At 37.4% G+C, this 26,632-nt stretch overlaps 1 protein-coding gene across 4 annotated transcripts in view; it reads left to right on the forward strand.

The window, feature by feature from the left end:
• Positions 1–26,632, forward strand: part of SAMD8 (sterile alpha motif domain containing 8) — a 46,186-nt gene that overhangs the window by 9,456 nt on the left and 10,098 nt on the right. Inside the window, exons 2-6 of one of the 4 annotated variants that reach the window (XM_019802541.2) lie at positions 1,218–1,259; positions 3,526–3,582; positions 13,901–14,493; positions 24,121–24,216; positions 26,211–26,328. In XM_019802541.2, coding sequence (XP_019658100.2) covers positions 1,218–1,259; positions 3,526–3,582; positions 13,901–14,493; positions 24,121–24,216; positions 26,211–26,328 — 906 coding nt within the window. The remainder of the gene's footprint in view (positions 1–1,217; positions 1,260–3,525; positions 3,583–13,900; positions 14,494–24,120; positions 24,217–26,210; positions 26,329–26,632) is intronic. The other 3 variants (XM_034662725.1, XM_034662724.1, XM_011228390.3) reach the window with 3 other exon arrangements.

Here is a 26,632-nt window from a genome sequence, read left to right on the forward strand (position 1 = left end):
CGAGAACGAGAGCGCACGCGAGCGCACACAAGCAGGGGGAGCGGCAAGCAGAGGGAGAGGGAGAAGCAGGCTCCCCGCTGAGCAGGGAGCCCAACGTGAGACTTGATCCCAGGATGCTGGGATCATGACCTGAGCTGAAGGCCGTCTCTTAACAGACTGAGCCACCCAGGTGTCCCTCATATGTCCTCTTTGGATGACAAGCCTATTCATGTCTTTTGCCTATTTTTATTTTGGATTTTTGTTTTTATTTTTACTGTTGAATTTTGGGAATTCTTTATATGTTCTAGATATGGGTCCTTTCTCAGGTACGTGGTTTGTCTAGGGAGTAATTGTCCAGGGAGTAATAGGGAAAAGTATGTCTACTCCATCTTCCCACAAGCAGAAGTCCACATATGCTGTTTTTAAAATATATTTGTCAGAAAGAGTGCAATCACTGCCATTTTTTCATCTCCTGTAGTATTTCCTTCATCTCTTGCCTCTATTTTTTAGAAGCTGTTTCCTTCATTCAGTTTGTTAAATACTTTATGCTAGCTTCAATCCTCACAGTCTGTTTTAGACTTTCTGACAGTTACTCTCTTTAAAGCACACTGATTATGTCATTCTTTTGTTCAAAAGTCTCTAGTGGCTCCGCATTGTCTATAGAATATCCTGAACTTTTAAGATTTTATTTATTTGTTAGAGCACAAGCAGGGGGAGTGGCAGGTAGAGGGAAGGGGAGAAGCACGCTCCCCACAAAACAAAGGGAAGTCCGATGTGGGAGTCGATCCGAGGACTCTGGGATCATGACCTGAGCTGAAGGCAGTCGCTTAACCAACTGAGCCACCCAGGCGCCCCCAGTTTATATTTTCAACTTAATATCCCAGTACTTCCTTATGTCCCGTGAAAACTAATGGTTCTCCATTGTTTTGTCTTCATACCCTTGCTCATGCAGTTTTCTTCTATTAGTATACTTTTATTTCTCCATCTCTCTCCACAGTTTCATCTCTCCTTAAAGACTCAGCTCAGATGTCACTTCCAAGAACTCTTCTGATCTCACCAACTGGAAATAACCTCTTTTCCAACTCCCTTAACCTTCTAATTTTTTAAGCACGTTTCATAAGTAAACTGCTTTGTTAATGTTTTATGGATTAAGTGATCTAATGTATATAAAGAACTAGCAGCTGTAATTCATTTTACCTTTTTTTAAAAAAATGACTTTCTTTAATATCCCTTTCTAGATTAAAATCATTGAGGGCAGGATCTATTTCAGATTCATCCAGGTAAGTGCCACGTGCCTAGTGCAATACCCTTCACATGGTGTGTGCACAATAAATATTTAATAGGTGAACAAACATAACATGAGGGCATTTTAATACTCTCTGTATCACCAATGCCTTATTACCTGACACCCGCATATAGCAGACAGTAAATGTTTGAGACTGAACAGTGCGAAATTTGTGATTCAAAAAGCTTCCATCAAAAAAAAAAAAAGCTTTCATCATTAGGCAGTCTCATTTATGTAATCTTTATGTAATATAACTGAAAACCTTTGATAAATTCCTCTGCTGATAACTAGAAAATATTTAATATTTATGAGATTCAGTCCCTACAGAAGTACAAGAGCCTTCAGCTTATGTGAGATGGTGTGGTGTAGTAAGAACATGGACTTTGAAATGAGATTGCCTGGGTTGAAAATTTTGTCTGTGGTAGTTACTAGTATACATTTATCTTGCCAAGTTATTTAATCCATCTGCTTGAGTTATCTCATCTGTAAAATGAGGACGATCACAATACCTACTTTATATGGTTGTGAAAATTATTTGAGCATGCAAGACACTTAGAACACTTCCTGGCTTTCCCTCTATTAGCTTGCTCTTTCCCTCCTCATTTTACAGATAAGGTATTTTAGATGCCAAAAAGTTTAGACTATTTTAAGTCACCCAAAATGTTAATATTAATGAACTTAAGCTCCAAGAATTTTGACAACCAGTTCACTGCTCTTCACGATATCATGCTGCTTTTCCTTAAAGCCAAAGGACAGTTTGAAAATAAAGCTATTAAATCCTACCAGGGACTTAAAAATATTTAAAAATATTTATTATAGATTTTTTTTAGCATTCTTACTATATTTTGAAGACTTATTTCCTTATTCTTATAATTATCAGAAATACATAAATTGTGGATAAATTTGATTAGTTATTTAAAAATAATAAAAATTCTCTGGGCAGCTGGGTGGCTCAGTGGTTAAGCATCTGACTCTTGGTTTTGGCTGGGGTCATGATCTCATGGGTCATGAGATCAAGCCCTGTGGGCTCCCTGCTCAGCAAGGAGTCTGCTTAAAGATTCTTTCCCTCTGCTGCTCCCCCGCTCAGTCTTCCACATTCTCTCTCTCAAATGAATAAATTTTAAAAAAGATAAAATAATAAAAATTCTGTTTTCTGGGTATTAGGTTTTGGTACTATAGACTCTAAAGAATTAATGTAAAATAAATGCAGTTTTTCTTAATACATACCAGCAGTCAACCCTAGAGTGTGATACTTCTTTACCAGCAGTTCTATGTATATGTTTAGCTGTTTTATTCAGTTGTGTCATGTAGATTATATTATAGGAGAGACAGCTACTCAACACAAAATCAGCATACAATTGATGAAATAAGGTGTGTGTGAAAGGACTTGAAAGATTAAATGTTAGCCAAGCCAGAAATAGAAGAACAAGCAGAATTAGATTGGATGGTGTAATACTGTGCTTCAGAATCACTTGAGGAACTTTTTAAAAAAATGCAAATGTCAAGCTTCTGTCCCCTTAGAGATTCTGATCCAGTTGTTCTGGGGTGGGGCATGGGCAGTGGAACAGGCATGTTTTTAAACTTCAGATTATTCTAACATGTAGTCAGGTTGAAAACCATTGTATACATCAGTTCCTTGGCGCATAGGCAAAGGAGGAGTCAAAGGTTTTTTGTTTTGTTTTGTTTTGTTTTTAAGATTTATATATTTGTTAGAGAAAGAGCATGAGCAGGGGGCATGGCAGGTAGAGGGAGAAGCAGGCTCCCCCTGAGCAAGGAGCCCGACAGGAACTCAATCCCAGGATCCGGGATCACTACCTGAGCCGAAGGCAGTTGCTTAAGCGACCAACCCATCCAGGTGTCCCAGAGTCAAAGGCTTTTATATCCTACTTTGTGTAGGAGATAGAGAAACTGGGAGATGTGAACAACTTTTTCTAGACAGGTACTCTGTGAGCCACAGACATTATACATTAAGCCTCACAAGAATCTGGATTAAATTTTGCTTAAAATCATCTGCTTTTCGGGTGCCTGGGTGGCTCAGTCGGTTAAGTGTCTGCTTTAGTCTCAGTCATGATCCCAGGGTCCTGGGATCAAGCCGCATTTGGGAGCTTGCTTCTCCCTCTTCCTCTGCCCCTCCCTCCTCATGCGCTTTCTCTCTCTCTCTCACTCTCTCAAATAAATAAAATCTTTTTTAGAAAATCACCTGCTTTTCTTTGCTTTGATTACTTATTATTCTATTAGTAACATTCTGATTATTAAATCAGCCTCCTAGGTACTTCAGAGATTTGAAAGAGTCTGCCTGGGACAAGGTTCTTATCAAGGTATTTATCAGTACCTTATAAGTTTTCTCTTAGTCTCCCTTGGTTTTATCAACTCTGGGGTAATGACAAGATCAAGTTTTGAATCTTTGAGGCTGATTACCAGATCCTAATTCCTTATGAATTTATCAAGTTAGTGGCGAGGGGTTATCCCTTGGTAATTAGACATCATAAATTTGTTGATGTAAAACTGTCTGAAGCCCTGAAGAATTTGTAATAAAGTTGTATAATTAAAAATATGCTTAAAGGGAAAATGTAAAATTTTTTTAAGAATATACTTTGTTTTTTAAAGATCATATTGGAAATGGAAATGTAAAATGGTACAGCTGCTTTGAAAAATGTTATGGTGACTCCTGAAAAAAGTAAACAGAATAACCAAATGACCCAGATGACTACTTCTGGGTATATACCCCAAAGAAGCAAAAATAGGACTTGAACAGATATTGTACACCCACTTTTGTAGGAGCATTATTTGCAATGGCCAAAAGTTGAAAGCAACCCATGTCTGTTGATGGATGAATGGATAAACAAAATTTGATAAATGCATACAACAAAATACTATTCAGCCTTAAAAAAGGAAGGAAATTCTGTCACATGCTACAACATGGGCAAACCTCAAAGACATTATGCTAAGGAAAATAAGCCAGACACAAAAAACAAATATTGTATAATTCCACTTATGTGAGGTACCTAGTATAATCAAGTCTATAGAGACAGAAATTAGACTGGGGGTTGTTGTGGGGTGAGGGAAGAGGGGAGAGAGGGGAGTTATTGTTTAATGAATACAAAGTTTTCATTTAGGATGGTGAAAAAGTTCTGGAAGTGGATGGTGGTGGTGGTTGCACATCCATGTGAATGTACTTAATACCACTGAACTGTATACTTAAAAATGGTTAAAATCATAAGTTTTGTGTATAGTGTAACACACACAAACAGAAACAAAGAACATACCATCATTTCTGTGATGCAGGTGTTAGAAAGCCAGTATCGCTGCTCCACAACTGCAACTGCTTCCTTACACTCAACAGTTGGTGACTGAAAGCTGGAGAATTACATGTACACACACACGCAAAACCACCAGTTACATAGTCTGTCTTGTGAATAGCCAAAACTTTAGGAAAATGGCTCCTATTTCACTTTCTGCTTTCTGTATCTCACATCAGAGGGTCTAGTTGGCTGAACCTAATTCACATTTAGAACCCTAGTTGCAGGGGATCCTGGGGATTAACTCTTAGCTTTTCAAACTCTATAGTAGCAGAAAACAGCTAGAGGGAGATTGGAAAAGATACTGAGTGCCAAATATATCATATTTGTCACGGATACTGAGTCACTGGTGATTCACAGAAGATAATGCTCTAAAAGTATTAGTTGAGTGGTTTTTAGTGGTGGCCAGACTGTCCTGCAGCTGGTGATAGGGAGGTAGGGTGGAGCACAACAAAGAGCTTCAACAGGAGGAGTAGGGAAGGATTTTATTGATAATTCATTATCTCCTTTTGCTGTTCTGGACCGTTTGTACTCAGTTCGTCAGAACTAACATACAGTATTTGCAATTTTAATATAGTAGAACACAACTGAGTTACTACTGTGAAGATATTTGGGTCACTCTAATGGGATGCCTTAAAGGCTCATTAATTAAAGAATAGCTATGCTTATATTAAGAAATATCAGATTTAAAGTTCTTATGATAAGCTTTTTCCATTTTCTTAAGTATGGAGATAAGGTCGTCAGAGGAAATGTACTGACCTCTTTTGCTCTCAGGCTGGTGAAATCTCTTAATTAGTAGGAACTAAATTTGGAGAGAAAAGAAATAAACATGCTAGTAAATAAAAGAGTTGGTGTGCTGAAAATAGCATTTTTTACAGTTTTCAAAAATTTCTAACCAGAGTCCACCCATTCTTTCGTTCCACTCTGTACAGAACAATCAGCTCTTTTTGTTTATCTGTTATCTAGGACTTGAAACTGTTTGACTAATGCTTATTGATAGTGAGGTTCTGCAGGGGTGGACTATTTATTCTCTTGGTGCCTTGATAGTAAAGTACTTTGATAATTTCTTTTTTTTTTTTAAAGATTTTATTTATTCGACAGAGATAGAGACAGCCAGCGAGAGAGGGAACACAAGCATGGGGAGTGGGAGAGGAAGAAGCAGGTTCACAGCGGAGGAGCCTGATGTGGGGCTCGATCCCATAACGCTGGGATCATGCCCTGAGCCGAAGGCAGACGCTTAACCGCTGTGCCACCCAGGCGCCCTGCATGCAGTGCTTTTTAATGTGGATCAAACTTTAATGACATTAGTATGTAAACACTTCAGATTCTTTGATACAGTTATTCTACTCCTAGAAATCTTATGTCAAACTCTGCAGTACTATTTGTAATAGTAATAAAATTGTGAACAATTGCCAACAATGGAGAGATGAACAAACTATTGTATAGCCATAGAATGGAATGTCCTTTTCAAAAGATAATTTAATAATACTAGGTAGGATTCTTGTCATAATGTTAAGTAAAATGAGACAGATTTATCTATGGTATGATTTCTCTTTATAGAAAATTCTGTGTGAGAGAGGTATATAACAAATTACAAGTAATAGTTCTCAAAGGTAATTTTAAAATTATATTTTAAATGTTCTTCAATGAATATATTGCTTTTATGTATTTTCTCTTTTTATTATAGAAATACTTTGCTATAAAAGATTCAAACAATGAAGAAATTTGCAGACTAAAATCCGTAAAAGTCCTTCAGTCTCCTACCTACCAGTTTATCAACTTGTTCTTTTATGGATTTGCTTTTGGTATCATAGCTAAGAAATCTTGACCTAACCTAAGATCAGAAAGATTTTCTCGGGGCGCCTGGGTGGCACAGCAATTAAGCGTCTGCCTTCTGCTCAGGGCGTGATCCCGGCGTTATGGGATCGAGCCCCACATCAGGCTCCTCTGCTGTGAGCCTGCTTCTTCCTCTCCCACTCCCCCTGCTGTGTTCCCTCTCTCGCTGGCTGTCTCGATCTCTGTCAAACAAATAAAATTAAAAAATCTTTAAAAAAAAAAAAAAGATTTTCTCTTATGTTTTCTTCTAGATGTTTTCTAGTTTTAGATTTTACATTTGGTCTGTGATCCATTTGGAGTTAATTTTTATATGTGGTGAGAGATGGATTTTTTTTTGCATATGGATATCCATTTTTTCCAGTTCTATTTGATGAAGACTATTCTTTCTTCATTAAATTGCCTTTGCACCTTTATAGAAAATTAAATATCTATCTTTCTTTCTATGTAAGTCTGTTTCCAGATTCCCCATTCTGTCCCATTTGTTTATCTTTATGCTACTACCACTTTGTCTTGATTTAGTGTAGTATGATAGACAATTCTAAAATGACCTCCAGTGACTGTTGTATAATAATGGAAGGGATCTGTGACTATGATGGGCTATCAGTGCTGTAATTAGGTTATCTTATATGGCACAGTTGACTAAAAAACAGATTATTCTTGGTGGACCTGACTTAATCAGGCAAGACCTTAAGAAGGAATGTGCTTTTCTTGGAGAGATTCCAGGCACAAGGGGAATTCAACACAGGAGAAGCTGCTGGTTTTCAAAATAAGAAGAGGCCACATAGCAAGAAATACGGGTGGCTACTAAGTTTATGGAAATTTGCTACATAGCAGTAGAAAATCATTATTGTATGATAATTCTTGAAATCAACTAATTTTGTTCTTTTTTTAAAAGAGTTATTCATTTATTTGGGAGAGAGAGAGAGCGTGCACATACATGCACCTGCACAAGAAGAGGGGCAGAGGGAGAAGGAGGGAGAGAGAGAGAGTCTCAAGTAGACTCCCTGCTGAGCACAGAGCTGACATGGGGCTTGATCTCAGGACCCTGAGATCATGACTTAAGCTGAAATCATGAGTCAGGCACTTAACGCCTTGGTGGTGCCCCAAATTTTGTTCTTTTTCAGTATTCTGAATCTTCTGCATTTCCATATGAGCTTTTGTGAAATAAGTTTGTCAATATCTACAAAACAAGTCTGCTGGGATTTTGATTGGCATTGCATTGACATCTTAACAATATTGAATCTTCTGACCAACCCATCTCTCATTGTTTATTTAGATCTTTAGTTTCTCTAAGTAGTGTAAGGTCTTTCCCATGTTTGGTCAGATTTATCCATGAGTATTTGATATTTTTTGATGCTATTACAAATGGTATTTTATAAATTTCAGTTTTTTAATTTTTTATCACTAGTATATAGAAATACAATTGATTTTTGTATGTTGATCTTATATCCATCAATCTTGCTAAACTAACTTACTAGTTCTAGTCAGTTTTCGTGTGTATGCGTGAATTCCATTGAATTTCTTACATAAATAATCATATTGTTTGTAAATTCTGCAAATTGTGAGTTTTATTTCTTACTTTCTAATCTGTATGGCTTTTATTTCTTTTTCTTGCCTTATCCTATTAACCAGAATGTCCAATGTTTTATAGTAATGGTGAGAGTGGATAGTCTTTTTTTTTTTTTCTTAAGATTTTATTTGACAGAGAGAGAGACACCCAGCGAGAGAGGGAACACAAGCAGGGGGAGTGGGAGATGAAGAAGCAGGCTCCCAGTGGAGCAGGGAGCCCTATGCGGGGCTCGATCCCAGGACCCTGGAATCACGCCCTGAGCCAAAGGCAGACACTAAAGGACTGAGCCACCCAGGCACCCCAAGAATGGATAGTCTTGCCTTGTGACTCATATTAGAGGGAAGCATTCAGTCTTTCATCATTAAGTACGATGATGTTAGCTATAGGTTTTTCAAAGATGCCCTTTATCAGATTGATGAAGCTTCCCTGTATTTTTTAGTTTGATGAGAGTTTTTATTAGGAATGAATATTGGATTTTGTCAAATGCTTTTTTAGTGTTCTTTTTTTTTTTTTAAGATTTTATTTTTAGGTAATCTCTATCTCCAGCATGGGGCTGAAACTCACGACCCTGAGATCAAGAGTCACATGCTCTTCCAACTGAGCCAACCAGGCACCCCAACTTTTTTAGTGTCTTTTGTGATAATCATGTGGTTTCCCTGTTTTAGCTTATTAATATGGTGAATTATTTCAATTTTTAAGTGTTAAGCTAAATTTGCATTCCTGGGATAAATACCACTTGGTTATGATGTATTAACTCCTTTTTAAATATTGTTGGATTTGATTGCCTAAGATTTTAAAATTTTTGCATCTATGTTCTTAAAGGGCTATCAGGCTATAGTTTTATTTTCTTGTGGTGTCTTTGCCTGGTTTTGGTATCAGGGTAACACTGGCCTCATGGAATGAATTCATGAAGGTGACTCCTTGGGTCACCTGGGTGGCTCAGTCAGTTAAAAATCTGACTCTTGATATTGGCTCAGGTCATATAGTCTCAGGGTGGTAAGATTAAGCCCCATGTTAGGATTCTCTCTTTCCCTCTCCTTCTGTCTGCCTCCCCCCAAAAAAAGAGAGAGAAAGGGAGGGAGGGGGGAAAGGAAAGGAAGGAAGCGAGGGAGAGAGGAAGAAAGAGATAGGTTTTCTCCTTTTCTAAAAGAAAGGAAAAAATAATCTTTTCTTGTGTTTCATTTAGAATAATTCCTATTGTTATATCTTCAAGTTTATTATTCTTACCTTCTTACGGATAAGAATCGGCTGTTAATCCCATCCAGCGTATTTTTCATTACATTTTTAGAAGTTTGAATTGACTGTTCTTTTTGTCCATGTCTCTAACTTTTTTGAACATATGTAATAGAGTTCTTATAACTTAATTTCCTTGTTTGCTAATTCTATTACTTGTTTCAGTTTGGGTCAATTTTGACTGATTGGTTTTCTGTTCATTATAGGTGAATTTTCCTACTTTCCATGTCTGGCAATCTTTGGTTGGCTGCCAGACATTATGGATTTTATCTGTTGGGTACTGAATACTTTTTGTATTCCTAGAAATATTCTTGAACTTTGTTGTGGGAGATAGTTAAATTACTGGAAAACAATTTGATCCTTTTGGATCTTGCTTTTAAGATTTGTTTGGCTGGACCAGAGACATGTTCATTCTAGGGCAGGGTTTCTCAATATCAGCACTATAACATTTTGGATCAGTTAATTCTTTTGTTGTGAAGGCTATGCTGTGCTTTGTAAAATATTTAACAGCATCCCTAGCCTCTACCCTTTAGGTGACCCCCCATTTGTGACAACCAAAAATGTCTCCAGAAGTTGCCAAATGTGGGGAGGGGTGGCAGATTGCCCCCAGTTGAATAACTACTGCTTTAGGATTAATTTTGTCTCACTACTATGGCAAGATCTTCCTGTGTGCTTTACCCAATGCCCCATGGATTTTGAGGTATGTTTTTTTTTTCAGTCTGGCTGTTTGGGGTAGGCACTTTTATTGGTCTTGTTTATATGCTGGATGTTGTTTCCCCTAATCTTGCTGGATGGTTCTTTTTTCTGTCCTGTTTTGTTTCCTCATCTATACGTGATGATTGATCGGTATTCAGCTGCATATTCTGCATATTCAAGGGAGAGTCTCTGCAGGTCTCTGGGGTTCCGTTTTAGTCTTTTTGGGTTGCTGTAACAAACTTACTGTAGACTAAGTCGCTTAAACAAAACACACTTATTTCTTATGGTCCTGGAGGCTGAGGAGTCCAAGATCAAAGCCCAGCAGATTTGGTGTCTGGTGAGGGCCTGCCTCCTGCTTCATAGTCAGTCATCTTGTAGCTATGTCTTTGGGTGGTGGAAGGAGTGATAAAACTCTCTGGGATATCTGTCATAAGGGAATTAATCCCATTTATGGGGGTTCTGTCTCATGACCTAATCACCTTCTAATTGTGGGCTAGGATTTCAACATATGAATTTTGGGGAGACACAAACATTTAGTCCATAACAAGTTCTCTCTGTACATCCTTCTCCTCTCCAGTATTCTATTTCGTGAACACTAGCCACCTGGATCTCCCCAGACTCTCAGCTCCATCATCTCCCCTCAATAAGTCTTCCAGGCCTCACCCATTTTGTGCCCTGTGCCACACATCACTTGGAAACTCTCAAGGCAGTAAGCTGGGGCAGTAGGGCTCACTTTGTTTCCCGTCTCTCAGGGATCTTTTTTGTCTGATGCCCAGTGTTTTGAAGCTGGTTTTTCTCCCCCCATATATTTTGTCTCTTATTTGGTTGTTAGAGATGGGAGGGTAAATTTGGTCCCTCTTATTATATCTTGGTCAGAAACAAAGTCCCTTTAACTGATAATTTATTCATATTATCGATTAAAGTTGAAAGTGTCCTGGGGCTCCTGGGTGGCTCAGTTGGTTAAGTGTCTGGCCCTTGATTTTGGCTCAGGTTTTGATCTCAGGGTCATGAGATAGAGCCCTGCGTCAGGCTGTATGCTGGGCATGGAGCTTGCTTGGGATTCTCTTTCCCTCTCCCTCTGCCCCCCCTCTCCCTCAAAAAAAAAAAAAAAAAGCCAAAAGTGTTCTTAAAAACTTACTTACCTAATTTCTTCATTTTTTGGATTTGTATGAAACTTACAGCTGTCATATGTTTGTTCAAAGTCTCCTGTTTCGTGTAGTTTCTATGGCACAACATAAATATTAAATTGGCCCTAAAGCCTTTTATTATCTTTTTAATATACCTCTTTAGAGCAGGTTTTCACAGTGTTAGCAAAATACAGGTCTCTAAATATATGTAGTAGCATCCAATTAAAGGACATGTCCTGACCTGATGAAGCACATTAGTGGAGTGTGTCATGTTTTTAGGGCATTGCCACAGCAGGCTCAAAGACTTCCAGAAGGCTTCCTTGTGTAACTCATATTTTCTAGCAGCTGAAACACCAGTTTCAAAGCCTCTTTGTTAGCCTGATTGAGGGCATAGAGAACTGGTGATATATGACAGGGTTAAAAGAAAAAAAAAACTACCAGGAGAGAGATGATCATTTTGAGCAGTGTATGAGACAAAACCATACTGAAGGATAATGCTACAAGGATGGGAGTGACTTGGAACCCATTGGTGGTAAGCTGTTTGAGAAAGGAGAAAGGCAACAGAATAGAAAAATGACAGAAGAAATCTGGCCTTTTTGTGTGTGAGATGAGCTTCCCAAATTTGCTACATTGCAACTGCTACAGAGTTTGTAGCATGTGCTTGTTGGATATTCAAAGATGAAGTAATTTATTCAGAGCATATCTTGGGGAAAAGATTTATGTAGTGGGTGGGATGAAACCATCTGGGTATATATATGAACTAAAATAGCAAAATCACATTTTAATGGAATTTTATATATGTGTAATAACATAAAATGATATACATTAGCATGTATAAAATTCAGTGTTAAACTGCGTAAGTTGTGTAATTCCTTGGCCTTAGAGATGGCAATGTAGCTAAAAAGAGCTGAGTAGGAGTTCTTGTAGCTCTACAGTATAAAAGAATTAGCCTTTTAAAACATACAGATCCTTACAGGTGGCTGTGCTGTTAATTTCCTAAAACTGAAAAGCTGTTGTGGATTGATAATATGAAAAACTCTGTTTGGAAACAAAATATGATTTAAGGCTTCCAAAAACTGGGATTGCTTTTTAGCAATTGAGAAATATTCAGTGAGTGTTTCTTGCTGACTGAATATTTCTGATGGTGTAAGTGGTGCTCATGTAGTTAAGTATCTGCCTTTTTAAGTGATTCTGAGTCTTCATGGCAAGAGTTTGTGTGGATAGGGGAAGAATGTGGGACAGTAGCAGTTTTTTACTTTTCTCAGCATAAGTAAGCATAGAAGGTTTTTCATAGCCAAATATACATGTTATAAATGATAAATACCAAAATCAAGAATTATTTCATCTGGGAAGGGGAGGAAGGGGGCGATATCAGAGAGGGACATTCACATGTATTGATCTTTTGTTTTTGGCTTTTTAAAGCCAAAACTATGTTTTTAAAACATAGTTTAACACATATAGAGAAAAGTGTAGATCATAAGTATATAGCTTCTTGAATTTTTACGTGAACATACTTGTATAACTAATACCCAGATTAAGAAACAGAACATCTGTATTGGGAGTATTTTTTATTTTTTCAAGCTGGGTAATGAGCATATGAGTATTTCTTGTATGATTCTTTGTTGTTGTTATGCTTTAAAGTTTGCCTGCTATGTTTTTTAAAAAAATCGTCTGGAAAATGTCAGAAAACCCACATGCTTTAGTAATTGAGAAAAGTACTTTAGGGAAATAGAGTTTTTTTAATGTAGGCCTTTGTCTCCTGTGTATCTTATAAACCTGGTGGAGGCCCAAGACACTGAAAGTTTTAAAATTGAAAAAGAACATAAACAGAACTGTGTGGATCAAAGTAGTAAAAATCATTAGTGCTTTTTGAAACAGTACATTATTGGCCTTTTATAAGCCAATATAAAGTTTGGGTCCTCAAATTTTAAGTACATCGAAATGACAGTTTCCTTTTGAAAATTTTGTCACTGAGGGAGCGCCTGGGTGGCTCAGTCAGTAAGCGTCTGCCTTTGGCTCAGGTCATAATCCCAGCATTCTGGGATCCAGCCGAGCCTGCATTGGGCTTCCTGCTCAGCGGGAAGCCTGCTTCTCCCTCTCCCTCTCCCACTCCCCCTGCTTGTGTTCCCTCTCTCACTGCCTCTCTCTCTGTCAAATAAATAAATAAATAAATAAAATCTTTAAAAAAAAATTTTGTCACTGAAATCTCAGTGATAGTTTAAGAAGGAAATTGCTTACTCAGTTCTATAATAGTATATTCAAGGTATAGAAAGAACGAGCTATTAAGATATTTATAGATATTTATATTTAGTTCACAGTTTTTATATCTGTTATAGAAATCATTATTTGTATAGTAGATAGAAATATGTTTAAGGAGTGTCCTAAAAGTAGTTATCTGCCTTTGTGTTGGTTTTTTTCTTTTTTTTTTTTCTAATCTTGATGAAGTGGGAGATACTTATTTGATCAAACATGAAGATTTCTGAAATTTGATTTATTTTTATGTATTACATATCTTTCTATATCTCATTTTATGAAAAGCTTTAATAGAGAATTTTTCTCGATTCTCAACAGTAGGCTTTTTCTAATTAAGTTATGGTTGCTATGGTGTGGAGAAGCCATTTGTAGAGTAGTTTTTTGTAAAAATGTTTAGTCAGCCTTCCTTCTGCTCTTGGGTTTATATGCATAAAATTATTAGAATGTTAATCTACTGAAAACCAATCACTGAGTAATTTTTGTTCCTTTTACTCTCTTCTAGAAGCCAATAGATCAATGTAAATAAATTATTGTTTCTGGTATGTTTATATGTATTTGGTCTTAAGGGAGTTGTTAGGACACACTGAAGTTTTTGTTTTGTTTTCCTGTTTTCCCTGGACAGGCAGTGGAGGAGGAAATGGCTGTTCCTAATCACCTCTGCATTCGTCGCTGGACTACCAAGCACGTAGCTGTTTGGCTGAAGGATGAAGGCTTTTTTGAATATGTGGACATTTTATGTAATAAGCATCGACTTGATGGAATCACATTATTAACATTGACTGAATATGATCTCCGGTCTCCTCCTCTGGAAATCAAAATCTTAGGGGACATTAAAAGGTTAATGCTTTCAGTCCGAAAATTGCAGAAAATACATATTGATGTTTTAGAAGAGATGGGATACAACAGTGACAGTCCCATGGGTTCCATGACACCTTTCATCAGTGCTCTTCAGAGCACAGAGTGGCTCTGTAATGGGGAGCCTTCACATGACTGTGATGGACCCATCACTGATTTGAATTCTGATCAGTACCAGTACATGAATGGTAAAAACAAACATTCTATTCGAAGATTGGACCCAGAGTACTGGAAGACCATATTGAGTTGTATATATGTTTTTATAGTATTTGGGTTTACATCTTTCATTATGGTTATAGTCCACGAGCGAGTGCCTGATATGCAGACCTACCCACCACTCCCAGATATCTTCTTAGACAGGTAAGTTTTGTTTCTAGTTGCCAAGTTTGTAGAAAGTTGCTATAACAGCGATGATAATAATGTATTTATGGTAATTATGTTGCTTATTATTATTTTGGTTGATATACACTTTCTGTTCACTTTATCTGGTAATATACAAAGATACGCTTTGAAATTGCCTTTTTGTCCTAGTGTAAATTAGACCTTAAGCCTATGTGAGTGGGAAAGGCCGCTGCTTTAGTTTATTTTTTTTATAGCTATATTACAGCTCCTTGGGCACTTGAGATTGTAAAAGGGTTTCATGGAATATTGTCTGTAATAAATGAAATTTGGTTACTTTTTTTAATGATGAATGGGGTTTAGCTTTTCTAAAAGTAGGGGGAGGGCTCCTGTATCACCACATAAATTGGAATTATCACGAATAGTACAAACTGATTCGTTGATAGTGTCTTCTTGTTTTATGAAATACTGAGTGCATGAAAAAGAATATAGTATGTGCATATAAAAAATAGGAATAGAACAAAATTATAAGCTATTAGTTTTTATATTTGTGGTTTTTTAAGTTTTAAAGTTTGTAGAGCCTTCTTGTTTGTTTTTATAAAATGTTTTACCCTTCTGAAAGTGCCTTATAGTATGTATTTTTTTAAATGAAATGAATCAAAGTATCCATGTTAAGATGGTAGAATGACATACATACCACATTTTGTTCCTCTCAAACCCTGACTAAAAGTATAGTAAAGAGGTTTTTGTTTGTTTAAGTTGTAAGCATACAAGGATGGGGCAGATAAGAGAGGAAAAAGCAGTCATACGTTTTCAGAAGTTTGAAAGTAGATGGATAAGTGGCAACCAACAGACCTAAAATAACCTAATTCTAGTACAGCAGTTAGGAAAACAAAACCAATCAGTCTATGTTGCAGATTTCTCAAAAGTTCTGGATACTGCAGGTGAAAGAAAGGGTGGTGCTAAAATAAGAATAGAGTGAAAACTGTTTAAGAAAGCTGTCAGATCCCTAAATCTCCTCCCCTATTCTATACAGTTTTCCCAACTATAAACAGAAGAACCCAAGGAAGTAAGGAAGAAAGCATGTGGCTATTTGGGGAAAGAGTATTCTAGGCAGAGGAAACAGCAAGGTGCAAAAATCCTGAATTGGTAGTATACTTAGCATGTTCAAGAAACAGCAAGTGAGAGATGGGGAGAACAGTTGGAGATGAAGTCTGAGAGGAGACAGGAATCCAGATTGTATAGAGACTTGTAGACCATTTATGGACTTTAGCTTTCATTCTGAATGAGAAGGGAAGCCATTGGAAAGTATTTAGGAGAAGAATACAGTGATCTAACTTCCATTTTAAAAGGTAACTGTAGTTGTTGTATTGAGAATAGCCTGGGTGTGGATGTGGGTATGGGAAAGCAGGGATTAAATTATTGAATTCATCTAGACAGAAATGAGGTGAATTGGACGAGGATAGTAGTGGGAGAGATGGTGTGAAAGAGTCAAATTCTAGTCATATATTTAGAAAACACAGCCAACAAGATTTGCTGATAGATTTTCATGTAAGGTGTAAGAAAAAGAAAAGTCAAGGATTACTCTAAGATTTTTGACCTGAGCATCTGGAAGGATGGAGTTGCCCTTTACAGAGATGGGAAGATTGTGGAAGGAGCTGAGCTGGAGAGAAAAATAAGGATTTGGTTTTGGACATGTCAAATTTGAGATATCTTTTACACAAAGTCTGATGTCACGTAAGAGATGGAAAGATGAGCTGGAGTTCAGAGAGATACAGGCTGAAATTTGGAAGTTGCCAGAATAGGTAAAGCCATGGTGTGAGATAAGGTCTTCCAGGGAATGAGTTTGAAAGAGGAAAGATTGAAGATGAAGCCCAAGAACATAATAGCAGAAGTCTGAGAAGTAAGGCAAAACAAGCAAAGAGAACTGAAGATGTCAGGGCAGAAAGAGAAAGTAGTATCCTGGAAGCCAGTTATGAAAAAAAAAAAAAAGGTATTTTAAGAGGGCAGGAATAATTAATAATTAGCTGTGTCAGGTTCTGCTGAGGAATCAGGTAAAATGTGGGTAATTAACCACTGGATTTAGCAACATGTTGGTCATCTGTGACCTTCACAAAAGTTAATAAGAACAAAAGCTGATTGTTATGGGTTCAAAAGAGAATAGGAGACTTACTGGAATTTACCTGAAGATATATATCCACAAATATGAAACAACATATGTACAAAGTTATTCATTGTGACATTATTTTTAGAATTGTAAATATTGGAAATAATCTAAATGCTTATCCATGGAAAACTGGTTGAATATACTAGTACATCTGTATAGCAGAGTACTATTTAATCATAAAGAAGAGTGAGGAAGATTTCTAAGAACTGATGTGAGCTGGTTTTAAGTGTGGGGCAAGGAAAGTATAAAATGAGTAAAACAGCTCTTGCTCCGTAAAGCAAGGGAGTGCACACAACCAATGAAAGCATGTCAAAAGAGCATTCGAGTTGGTTTGAAGGTGCTTGCACTGATCAAACTGGGACAGTTGGAACATCAAAAAGCATAATGATGGTAATGGATTCTAATATTTTGAGTAAGAGAATCTGTGAATCCATAGTGATAAAAAGTGGTGGGGTGAGAGGGGAAATTCTTCAAGAATAATATGAATAAACATAGATGGCCTGTTTCACAACATCCAACATAGTAATTGATTCAGGCAAGTCATCAGTAGATGCTAAAATTAGGTGAAAGGTCAAGGATATTCACATAATCTGAATATATCTCACATATTACTTAATTACAGGGAGAATAAGGTACCTTTACAATGGCATGATCTGACATGCATCGTTTTAACCAAATGATCAAATGTAGCATTGCTGTGGGACAAAGTGACATTATGTGCATTGGATGTGATATTCACAACATCACCTCTATAGTAATCTTGCCCCCTCCAAAAGTATAACCTAAATCTGATCATGAGGAAATTATAAGACAAATCTAGAACATGGAACAGTTCTGAGGCTGAGGTTTTATATAGACTATAACCAAGGCATAGTGGGAGAAAGGAGGAAAACTGGCCTGGAAGAAAAATTAGGATCTTATTTTTAAAGTGTACAATCAGTGGTTTTTAGCATATTTACAGTTGCACAACCATCACCACTAATTCCAGGACATTTTCATCACCCTAGAAAGAAACCCCTATCCAGTATCAGTCCCATTCCATTCCCCCCTCCCTCTATTCCCTGGCAACCAGTAATCTACTTTCTGTATCTGTGGATTTGTTTATTCTGGACATTTCGTATAAATGGAGTCATACAATATGTGGCCTTTTTTGTGATTGGCTTCTTTGATTTAGCATAATGTCTTCAAGATTCATCCATATAGTAGTATGTATCACTACTTTATTCTTCTTTATTACAAAATAATATTCCATTGTATGGATATACTACATTTTGTTTATCTGTTCATCAGTTGATGAATGGTTGTTCACTTTTTGGCTACAATTAATAATGGTGCATATGAACATTTATGTACAAAGTTTTGTGTAGACCTATATGTGATTTTCAGTTTGCAATGGGGATTTGAAGCCAAATTTTCCATCTCTATTGTGCCTCCCACTACAAATCTTCATGCACTTGAGCAAGTAAGCTTTATTCATAAGAGAATGGTAGCAGGTACTGTCAGTGTTCTTCCTGTATACTCTCAGATCTCTCTTTCATATTCTTGCACACGGATACTCCCAATATCCAGCAAATGTGTCTCTGTTGGAAAGCTACATCTGGGCCGTTGAACACATTTTGCCTGCTTGGAAAGAGAGGCAAACATGCTTAGGACTTTACATCCCGCCCGCAACAGCCCTTAACCAATGACTGATGAGATGGGGTATAAATATTTTCTTTTTCTTCACTCTAATTGGGACAACTTTTAGGTCAGACCTACACTGTTTTGAAAATTCCGCACAGGATTGAGGCATAGTTAACCCTTGCCATACTTACTCCACAAGGCTTTGTTTAATGTTTCGCTCTTGCCTTGCTTACTCGCCTTCCTGATCTCATTTCCTCACTTTACTAAGGTTTCTCTTGGGAACACTCCTACTCATTTTCACACCGATCTTTGTTTCAGAGTTTGTTTCTAAACTTGTGTCACACAATTCCAAAACCTTCAGCACATCATAAATAGAAAATTAGAAGGAGAAAGGGATGCCTCTATAGGCAGGCCCACTTACAACAGTGAGAAGATGGCTGATAGCCATAATAGCAAGGGAAGAACCAGAAGCACTTAAAAAGCAGACATAAATAAAGGAGAAACTACTCCAGTCAGGAGCTTAACCTTCACTTCTCAATAGTCCCTGAGGTCATTACCATGTTCAGTGCAATAATCAGTGTTCACAATCATGACTAAATTACCAAAGAAAATTAAATTTTTATCCAGAAAAAAGAGGCATATCCATGTGTAATGCATTTTAGAAAACTTTGCATCAAAATAAATAGGAGATATTGAATAAACATTTCCTCACAACACTTCACTAAAATGACAGTAAAAGGAGATGAGGGGGAACTCTATAATCCCATGAAAGCAAAAACAATGATAATGATGAAAATTTGAAAAGTAGAATGCTGAACGCCTGTTTTAAGATTGGGAATGGGGACTAGCAGTGTCCAAGAGGTGAGTTTGTTTGTATTTCAGAGCTCCAGAAAAACTCTCAAAACAGGTGGCCCCAAGCATCTTTCGTGACCAGGTACAGATAAATATGGGAGAATTGGTTGAAAAGCAATTTATGAAGCTTTTAGACCTTCTCTATTCCAACGGAAGATAGGTGGTATATTCTCCAGACTAGTTAAATGTGAGGGACTCTGGGATACCATGCTCGGATGAGAACAGAGGTGCTTGCTTTCAGTATGTTTTCAAGGTGATTACTGTAAATTTACATACTGATCACTGAGACTTCCAGCTCCCTTCCTTAAGTAGCCAGACTTCCCATCCCCACTCCTACCCAGTGCCAGTTCTCTAAGCAGGAGAACAGATTGCTCACCTTGGAAAACCTGCACAAGAGAAAAGTACTATAGATATTGTGGTAGGGGAGATATCCCTGTCTCATCTCTATCACTCTACAGTGGAACCCACAACATGACAAGCTCAGTCTGCACACAGAGCATCAAATTGTTGTTTTTTTTTTTAGTACTTCACTGTTAAATATGAATGGTCAGTCAAGAATGACCAGATATTTAAGGAAAACAGACCGACGCAAACAGAAAAAAGCAAAGTAGGAAACACAAAATAGGGATCAGAAGAACACTTCAAAAAAATAAGCATGTTCTCACAGATACGAGATGTTACATTTTATGAGACAGTAACAGTAGGCTATAAAAAAGGAAAACTCAGAGGAAAAAAAGCTTTTGGAAAATAAAAAAAGTAGAAATTTAAAATCCAGCAGAATAGTTGGAGCATAGATTTGATGAAATTGCCCAGTATGTAGAACAGATGAAAAGTAACAGAGAGGGGCTCCTGGCTGGCTCAGTCAGTGGAACATATGACTCTTGATCTCGGAGTTGTGAGTTTGGGGCCCCACATTGGGCATAGAGATTACTTTAAAAAAAAAAACTTAAAAAAAAGTAGAGGAGAAAAAGTAAGGTTAGTCCAGTTGGCCCAACAGTAAACAAATATGGGTTCTAGAAAGAAAACAGAGAGAAAGGGAAGATATTACTTAGGATATACTACAAGGAAATTTCCCAAATTCAAAGAATGTGACTTTCCAGATTGAAAGGGCCCACGGAGCACCCAGAATGGACAATTGGAGGAGAAATGGAGAATGGAGGGCCCACTAAGCACCCAGAAATGGAGAATTTCAGAACACTGGGTATAGACTGAAGATCCTAAGAGCTTCTTAAGAGGCAGAACAAGTAACATACGAAGATTAGAAATTCACATAGCATCAGACTTCTTTACAACAGTGGAAGCTAGAAGACAAGAGCAATTATCTTTAACTTTGAGAGGAAATAAGGTCTAACCTAGAATTCTCTGTCCAGGCAAAATATCAATTAGTTACAAGGCGAGACCCAAGGAAATTTTTAAGTTTGCAAGTCTTAAAATATTTACTTTCCAACCCCACAGCTACTAGAATTGCTAAAATGAAAAAAATTGGTAACAACACCTGACGAGTATCCAGAGCACCTGATAGTCGTCATATATTGCTGGTAGAGACGCAAAATGACAGAACTGCTTTTGTTTTTTTTTTTAGGATTTTATTTATTTATTTGACAGAGACAGTGAGAGAGGGAACACAAGCAAGGGGAGTGTGAGAGTGAGAAGCAGGCTTCCCGCCGAGCAGGGAGCCCGATGCAGGGCTCGATCCCAGGACCCTGGGATCATGACCTGAGCTGAAGGCAGACGCTTAATGGCTGAGCCACCCAGGCGTCCCCAGAACGGCTTTTAAAACAGTTTGACAGTTTCTTAAAAAGTTAAACATACCCTTAACATAGGACACAACAGTTTCATGGCTAATGGTCTTAATTCAAAACCACCCAAAAGTTGGATATATCCAAATATCCATCAAATATCCAAAATATCCATCAACCAAAGAAATTATAGATAAAGAATGGATAAAGACTTATTCATGGAATAACATGGGTAAATTTGAAATATATTATGCCAAGTGAAAATAGCCAGAGCCAGGGGCGCCTGGGTGGCACATCAGTTAAGCGTCTGCCTTCGGCTCAGGGCGTGATCCTGGCGTTATGGGATNGTTATGGGATCTAGCCCCACATCGGGCTCCTCTGCTGTGAGCCTGCTTCTTCCTCTCCCACTCCCCCTTGCTTGTGTTCCCTCTCTCGCTGGCTGTCTCTGTCTCTGTCAAATAAATAAATAAAATCTTTAAAAAAAAAAAGAAAAGAAAAGAAAAGAAAATAGCCCGATCCAAAAGGTATGTAAATAAATACTGTGTGATTCCATTTATATGCCATTCTGGGAAAGGCAAACCTCTATAGGACAGAAATCAGTTGAATGATTGCCCCAGGGCTAGAAATGAGAGAGGGGATTGATTACAAAGGGACACAGGGCAACTTTTTGGAGTGATGAAAATATATCTTTATTGTGGTGGTGGTTATATGACAATACGTTTGTCAAAACTCATTGAACTGTACACCAACAGGGGTGGTTTTTTTCTGGTTGTTAATTAAACCTCAGTAAAACTAACATTAAATACAAGTTTAGGGGGTGCCTGGGTGGCTCGTCAGTTGAGCGTCCCAACTATTGGTTTCTGCTTGGGTCATGATCTCAGGGTTGTGAGATGGAACACTGCATAGGGCTCTGAGCTGGACCCGGAGCCTGCTTAAGATTCTTTCTCTGCCCTTCCCCCCCCCCCACAAAAAACCACAAAAAACAAACAACAACAACAACCAAGTTTATCCTTCGCCTGTGTTTCTCAGAAAATAACTGGAGGTTACACACCATCAAAACTAAGGAGTAGACTGAAAAAGAGGAGAACATGGATTCAGGAAACAAAGAATCTAATACAGAAAAGAGGGATTTCCAAGATGAGGGTCAAGTTTTATTTCAAAAAAGAGCCATATAAGAGGACTAAAAAATGTAACCATACTAAGTTGGAAAAAAAAGAAGAGCTCTAGGAGAAATTTCCCCAAAAAGAAAAATTGAAATTGTAGAATAGTTTGAAGATGAATGGTGATGGCACACAAAAAACAGAGCAAACTTAAAAAAAAAAAGTTGTATTTTAGCTTTATAGAATTCTAAGAATCTCTACTACAAGAAAGGGATTTAATCATTGTTCTCTACTGACTCAGCTGCAAATGATATTTACAAACATATGTTAAGTAAAAGCCAAAAATTATTTTTAAAAAAATTGTGAAACAATATTGAGAATAGGGGAGGGAAAATGGTGGGAGTGGGTGGCAGGGGGGCTAACTAAAAGATATAATGCTAAATAAAACACAAGAGTGAAAGTGATTGCCTCTGGGGAGCAAGAATTAGGTAGGGGTTGGGGCAGAAAATTTATTTTCATCCTAAACATTGCGAAACATTTGTATACATTTATATATATACACATACACACACATATGGACATGCGTATATATATGTATATATATATGTATGTATTATACACATAGAGTTTTTTTAAATGTTCATTTTAAAAGTTTATGTAGTTAAAAGTCACTTAAAGGAATCGTTCTTTTAAAGATGTATTTATTTGAAGGGGGAGGGGCAAAGGGAGAAGGAGAGAAAGAATCTCAAGCAAACTCCACACTGAGCACAGAGCCCAAGACATGACCATGACCATGACCTGAGCTGAAACCAAGAGTCAGATGCTCAACTGACTGAGCCACCCAGGCGCCTCAGGAATCTTTCTTTTATCTGAAAATTTGATATGTGAAATAACCCTTTCCCCAGTAATGCCAGATAAATAAGGCACCAATAGATTAAAAATACAGAAGAGGAGTCTTTTTTTCTGAGGTAATAAATAAAAGATAAGTCCCTGGCTAAAGATGATTGATTCTCTTCACTTAACTCTGAATAAGGTTTGAAGTAGACTATTAATATCATTCTTTCAGATTTCATGTTTTCTTTTTAATAAATACCTTTATTTCCTTAGTTATAAAATTAACACATTATTGTACAAGAATTTTTAGTGGAAATGTACAAAGAATAAGAATAAGACAATAGGGGCGCCTGGGTGGCACAGCAGTTGGGCGTCTGCCTTCGGCTCAGGGCGTGATCCTGGCATTATGGGATCGAGCCCCACATCAGGCTCTTCTGCTATGAGCCTGCTTCTTCCTCTCCCACTCCCCCTGCTTGTGTTCCCTCTCTCGCTGGCTGTCTCTATCTCTGTCGAATAAATAAATAAAATCTTAAAAAAAAAATAAGACAATAATCCTGCCAGATGACCTGTTTGCACTAACTCATTTTCATCTTTACTCCCTTCCCTCCTCTGTCTTCTTTTTCTCCTCCTTCTCTTTTTATGTATATATTTATTTATTAAGATTTTATTTTTAAGTAATCTCTACACCCAATGTGGGGCTCAAACTTACAACCCTGAGATCAAGAGTTGCATGCTCCACCAACTGAGCCTGCCGGGAGCCCTCTCTCTTTCTTTCTAAATTAAGAAATGTGACATGTATTTGACTAATGAATAACCACAGGAGTTGTGGATTTGGTGAAGAAAGAGGAATCAATGGAAAAGAGAAGAAAACAGGGATATAAAACAAAGGAGGGCAGAGAGAAATAAAGGAGTAAAACAAAACAAAAACTCTATTTACTGCCTCTAAAACAAAACCAAGTTTATTATAAGAAAAAAAAAAAAGGAGTCAGGTTCAAGCCCTGATTCTTCAATTAGCGCATCATGCAAGAAGTGAAACTTTTCCCATTGGTGTTTGTGGGCAGTTCTGTACCCAGGTCTACCGTGCTACAGGGAGGAAGAAAAGGGTTGTTACCTCTTCACAGAGAACCATTAATTGGGAATCACAGACAGCAAAGAGGTTTTGATAAATGGAATACTTTATGAAACAGTTTTTTTCCCCAGTTTCTTTGAATACCATCTCCTAAAAGAGATAAAAGTTATAGGAAGCAATTTAGAAGAGTATCTTACTGCAAAGGTTGTCATTTACGTACATACACTTCTTGTCAGTCCAAAATGTAATTTTTTTCTGTTCCAGTGTTCCTAGAATCCCATGGGCCTTTGCCATGACAGAAGTATGTGGCATGATTTTGTGCTATATTTGGCTCCTGGTTCTTCTTCTTCACAAACACAGGTACCTCAGTTATTCCATTAAAAGGCAAAGTATTTTGACTGTCTTGGATAAAGTTCATCAAACCTTGTTTCTCCCTTTGTAGTTTCCTTGTTAATTTCCTTCTTTAGTCATTATGGAAAATGTTTTGGGTTTTATCAACAAGAAAATCACTGTGAGGTAATACCTACATGTTTAGTAGTATTCTGAATATATTCTGCAGGCAAAGATCAGAGATGGTGATGTTTAGCCATGAGCCAACCGCGGATAGTCTAGCCGTAACTTTCTTTGAAAACAAATAAAAAATGTCATTTTCTGTAGAAGGATAGAAACTACTCCAAGGACGGTCTTTGGCCAAGGGCAATGTTTGGATGAAAGAAGTTCTCTGCTTCCAGGAGGCCCATTAGAAAAGGGATTATTTTGCCTACCATATACATCTAGTTAGGTGGCTTGCTTAAGATGATACAGGAAATTGCTGAATAGGGAAAGTGCTTCTTTGGCACTTTCACTAAGAAATATAAAGGAAAGAATGTCAGGGGAGGCTTCTTTCCTACTTTAGTAAGGGGGAATTACTTGATTTAAGTAAAAAAAATAAGGCATAATGAAAAAATTTGAAGAACTATAAAGTTTGTGGATCTGCTATCCATTGTCTCTGGACACTGATGAGGAATAGGGACACTTTCTTGAATTTTTTATCCTTTCTCCTCACCAGGAGGTATTTGAGGTAAACCAGTGATGTGCTTTAGGTCCTAAGCAGCAGTTATTTCATTGCTTTGAAGGTGAAAAGAAAGGTTGATCATTATTGATGTCACACTTTTAGACTGTATTATGTTTCATTCTTTCCCATTTTCCAGCAATATTTTTAACTCTGGATTGCTTAAAACCAGAGGTGGTTTAAAAACATGTAACATCACTGCTGCTCTCTGGTTTAACTTTGGCTCACAAGACCCCTTGAATTTGAATTTATCCACTCTTCAAACCAAGGAAGAATTTATCATATAGGAAACTTCGGTAGGTCTAGCAAAGCATAGCTGTGGCCAGTTAAATACAAGTTTTGGTGTTTAACTGGTCAAAGAAACTGTTTCTTTCTAATGTGGCCTTTGTACTGCTTTCATTAGAATCCCCTAGCTTCTTGTTAAAATTTAGATTCCTAGGCTCCATCCCAGTTATACACACTAAAATCTGAGATCTCTTAACTTGTGTTCAATGCTTTTTTGAGGGTGGGAAGAGCATTTTGAAGACGTGTAAAGCATAGTTCCTGTGCTTAAGATGATTATAGTCTGTTTTGGTTTGGACATCTTAAAAAATTAATATGACAGCACAAGTGATATCACAATGCAGTTCAAAATTTTTGCTAGGTATACTTAATATAAAACTTGGTATTTAAAAAAACTTAATATTTTTATACTTTAAGTTAGGACAAGTTAGAGAATGTTTAAGATAGCTACTATCAGTAACCAATTTACAATGTTATTAATGAGCAGAAATTCCCTAGAATCATGTTTAATTTTACCTCTCGTACAGTAAATAATTTATGGGCAATATATGAATAACAGCACTAACATTAAGAGTCAGGATAGGTACTAGTCTTACTTCTTTCTTGCATATTTCTTTTACTTTCTCTTTAGCCGTATTTTCTTATCAAGGAAATGATGCTCTTAGGTCAGCATTGTCTGACATGGCAGATACTAGCCACATGTGGATATTTAAATTAATGAAAATGAAATAAGATTAAAATTCAGTTCCTTGGATGTATTAGTCACATTTCAAGTGCTCAGGAGCCACATGTAGATACCTGATTGGACAGTGCAGTTATAGAACATTTCCATCATTACAGAAAGTTCTCTTGGACAATGATGCTTCAGATCTAAGATTTCTCTGAGATTTCTGTCTTCTTCAGAGAATCTAGTTCTAGTGGTTTTCCTGCCTGCTCTCCCTTTACATAAACGCTTGATGCCTGGAGTTTTTTGGTTTGCTTTCTTCTGATCTTTCTCTCTTTTTGGTCGCTCTGTTCACAGGTCAATACTTCTCCGAAGGCTCTGTAGTCTGATGGGCACTGTATTCTTGCTTCGTTGCTTTACCATGTTTGTGACCTCCCTCTCCGTGCCAGGACAGCACCTGCAGTGTACTGGAAAGGTAGCCTGCTACCTTCTTTATCATTCTTTCTTATTCTTGGTGGGTTGATGGCACCATATATGTAATAGGACTAAGACTTTGCTTTTAATACTAAAATGTTTTTTAGGGGTGCCTGCGTGGCTCAGTTCGTTAAGTGTCCAACTCTTTATCTTGGCTCAGGTCATGATCTCAGGGCTGTGAGATTGAGCCCCCTGCATCAGGCTCATAAGCTGGCCGTGAGCCTGCTTAAGATTGTCTCTCTCCCTCTCCCTCTCTCTTCTTTCTAAGGAATGAGTGAATGAATGAATAAAATGTTTAAAATGTG

This window comes from Ailuropoda melanoleuca, chromosome 6 (genome assembly GCF_002007445.2).
Source record: "Ailuropoda melanoleuca isolate Jingjing chromosome 6, ASM200744v2, whole genome shotgun sequence".
Classification (NCBI taxonomy): domain Eukaryota; kingdom Metazoa; phylum Chordata; class Mammalia; order Carnivora; family Ursidae; genus Ailuropoda; species Ailuropoda melanoleuca.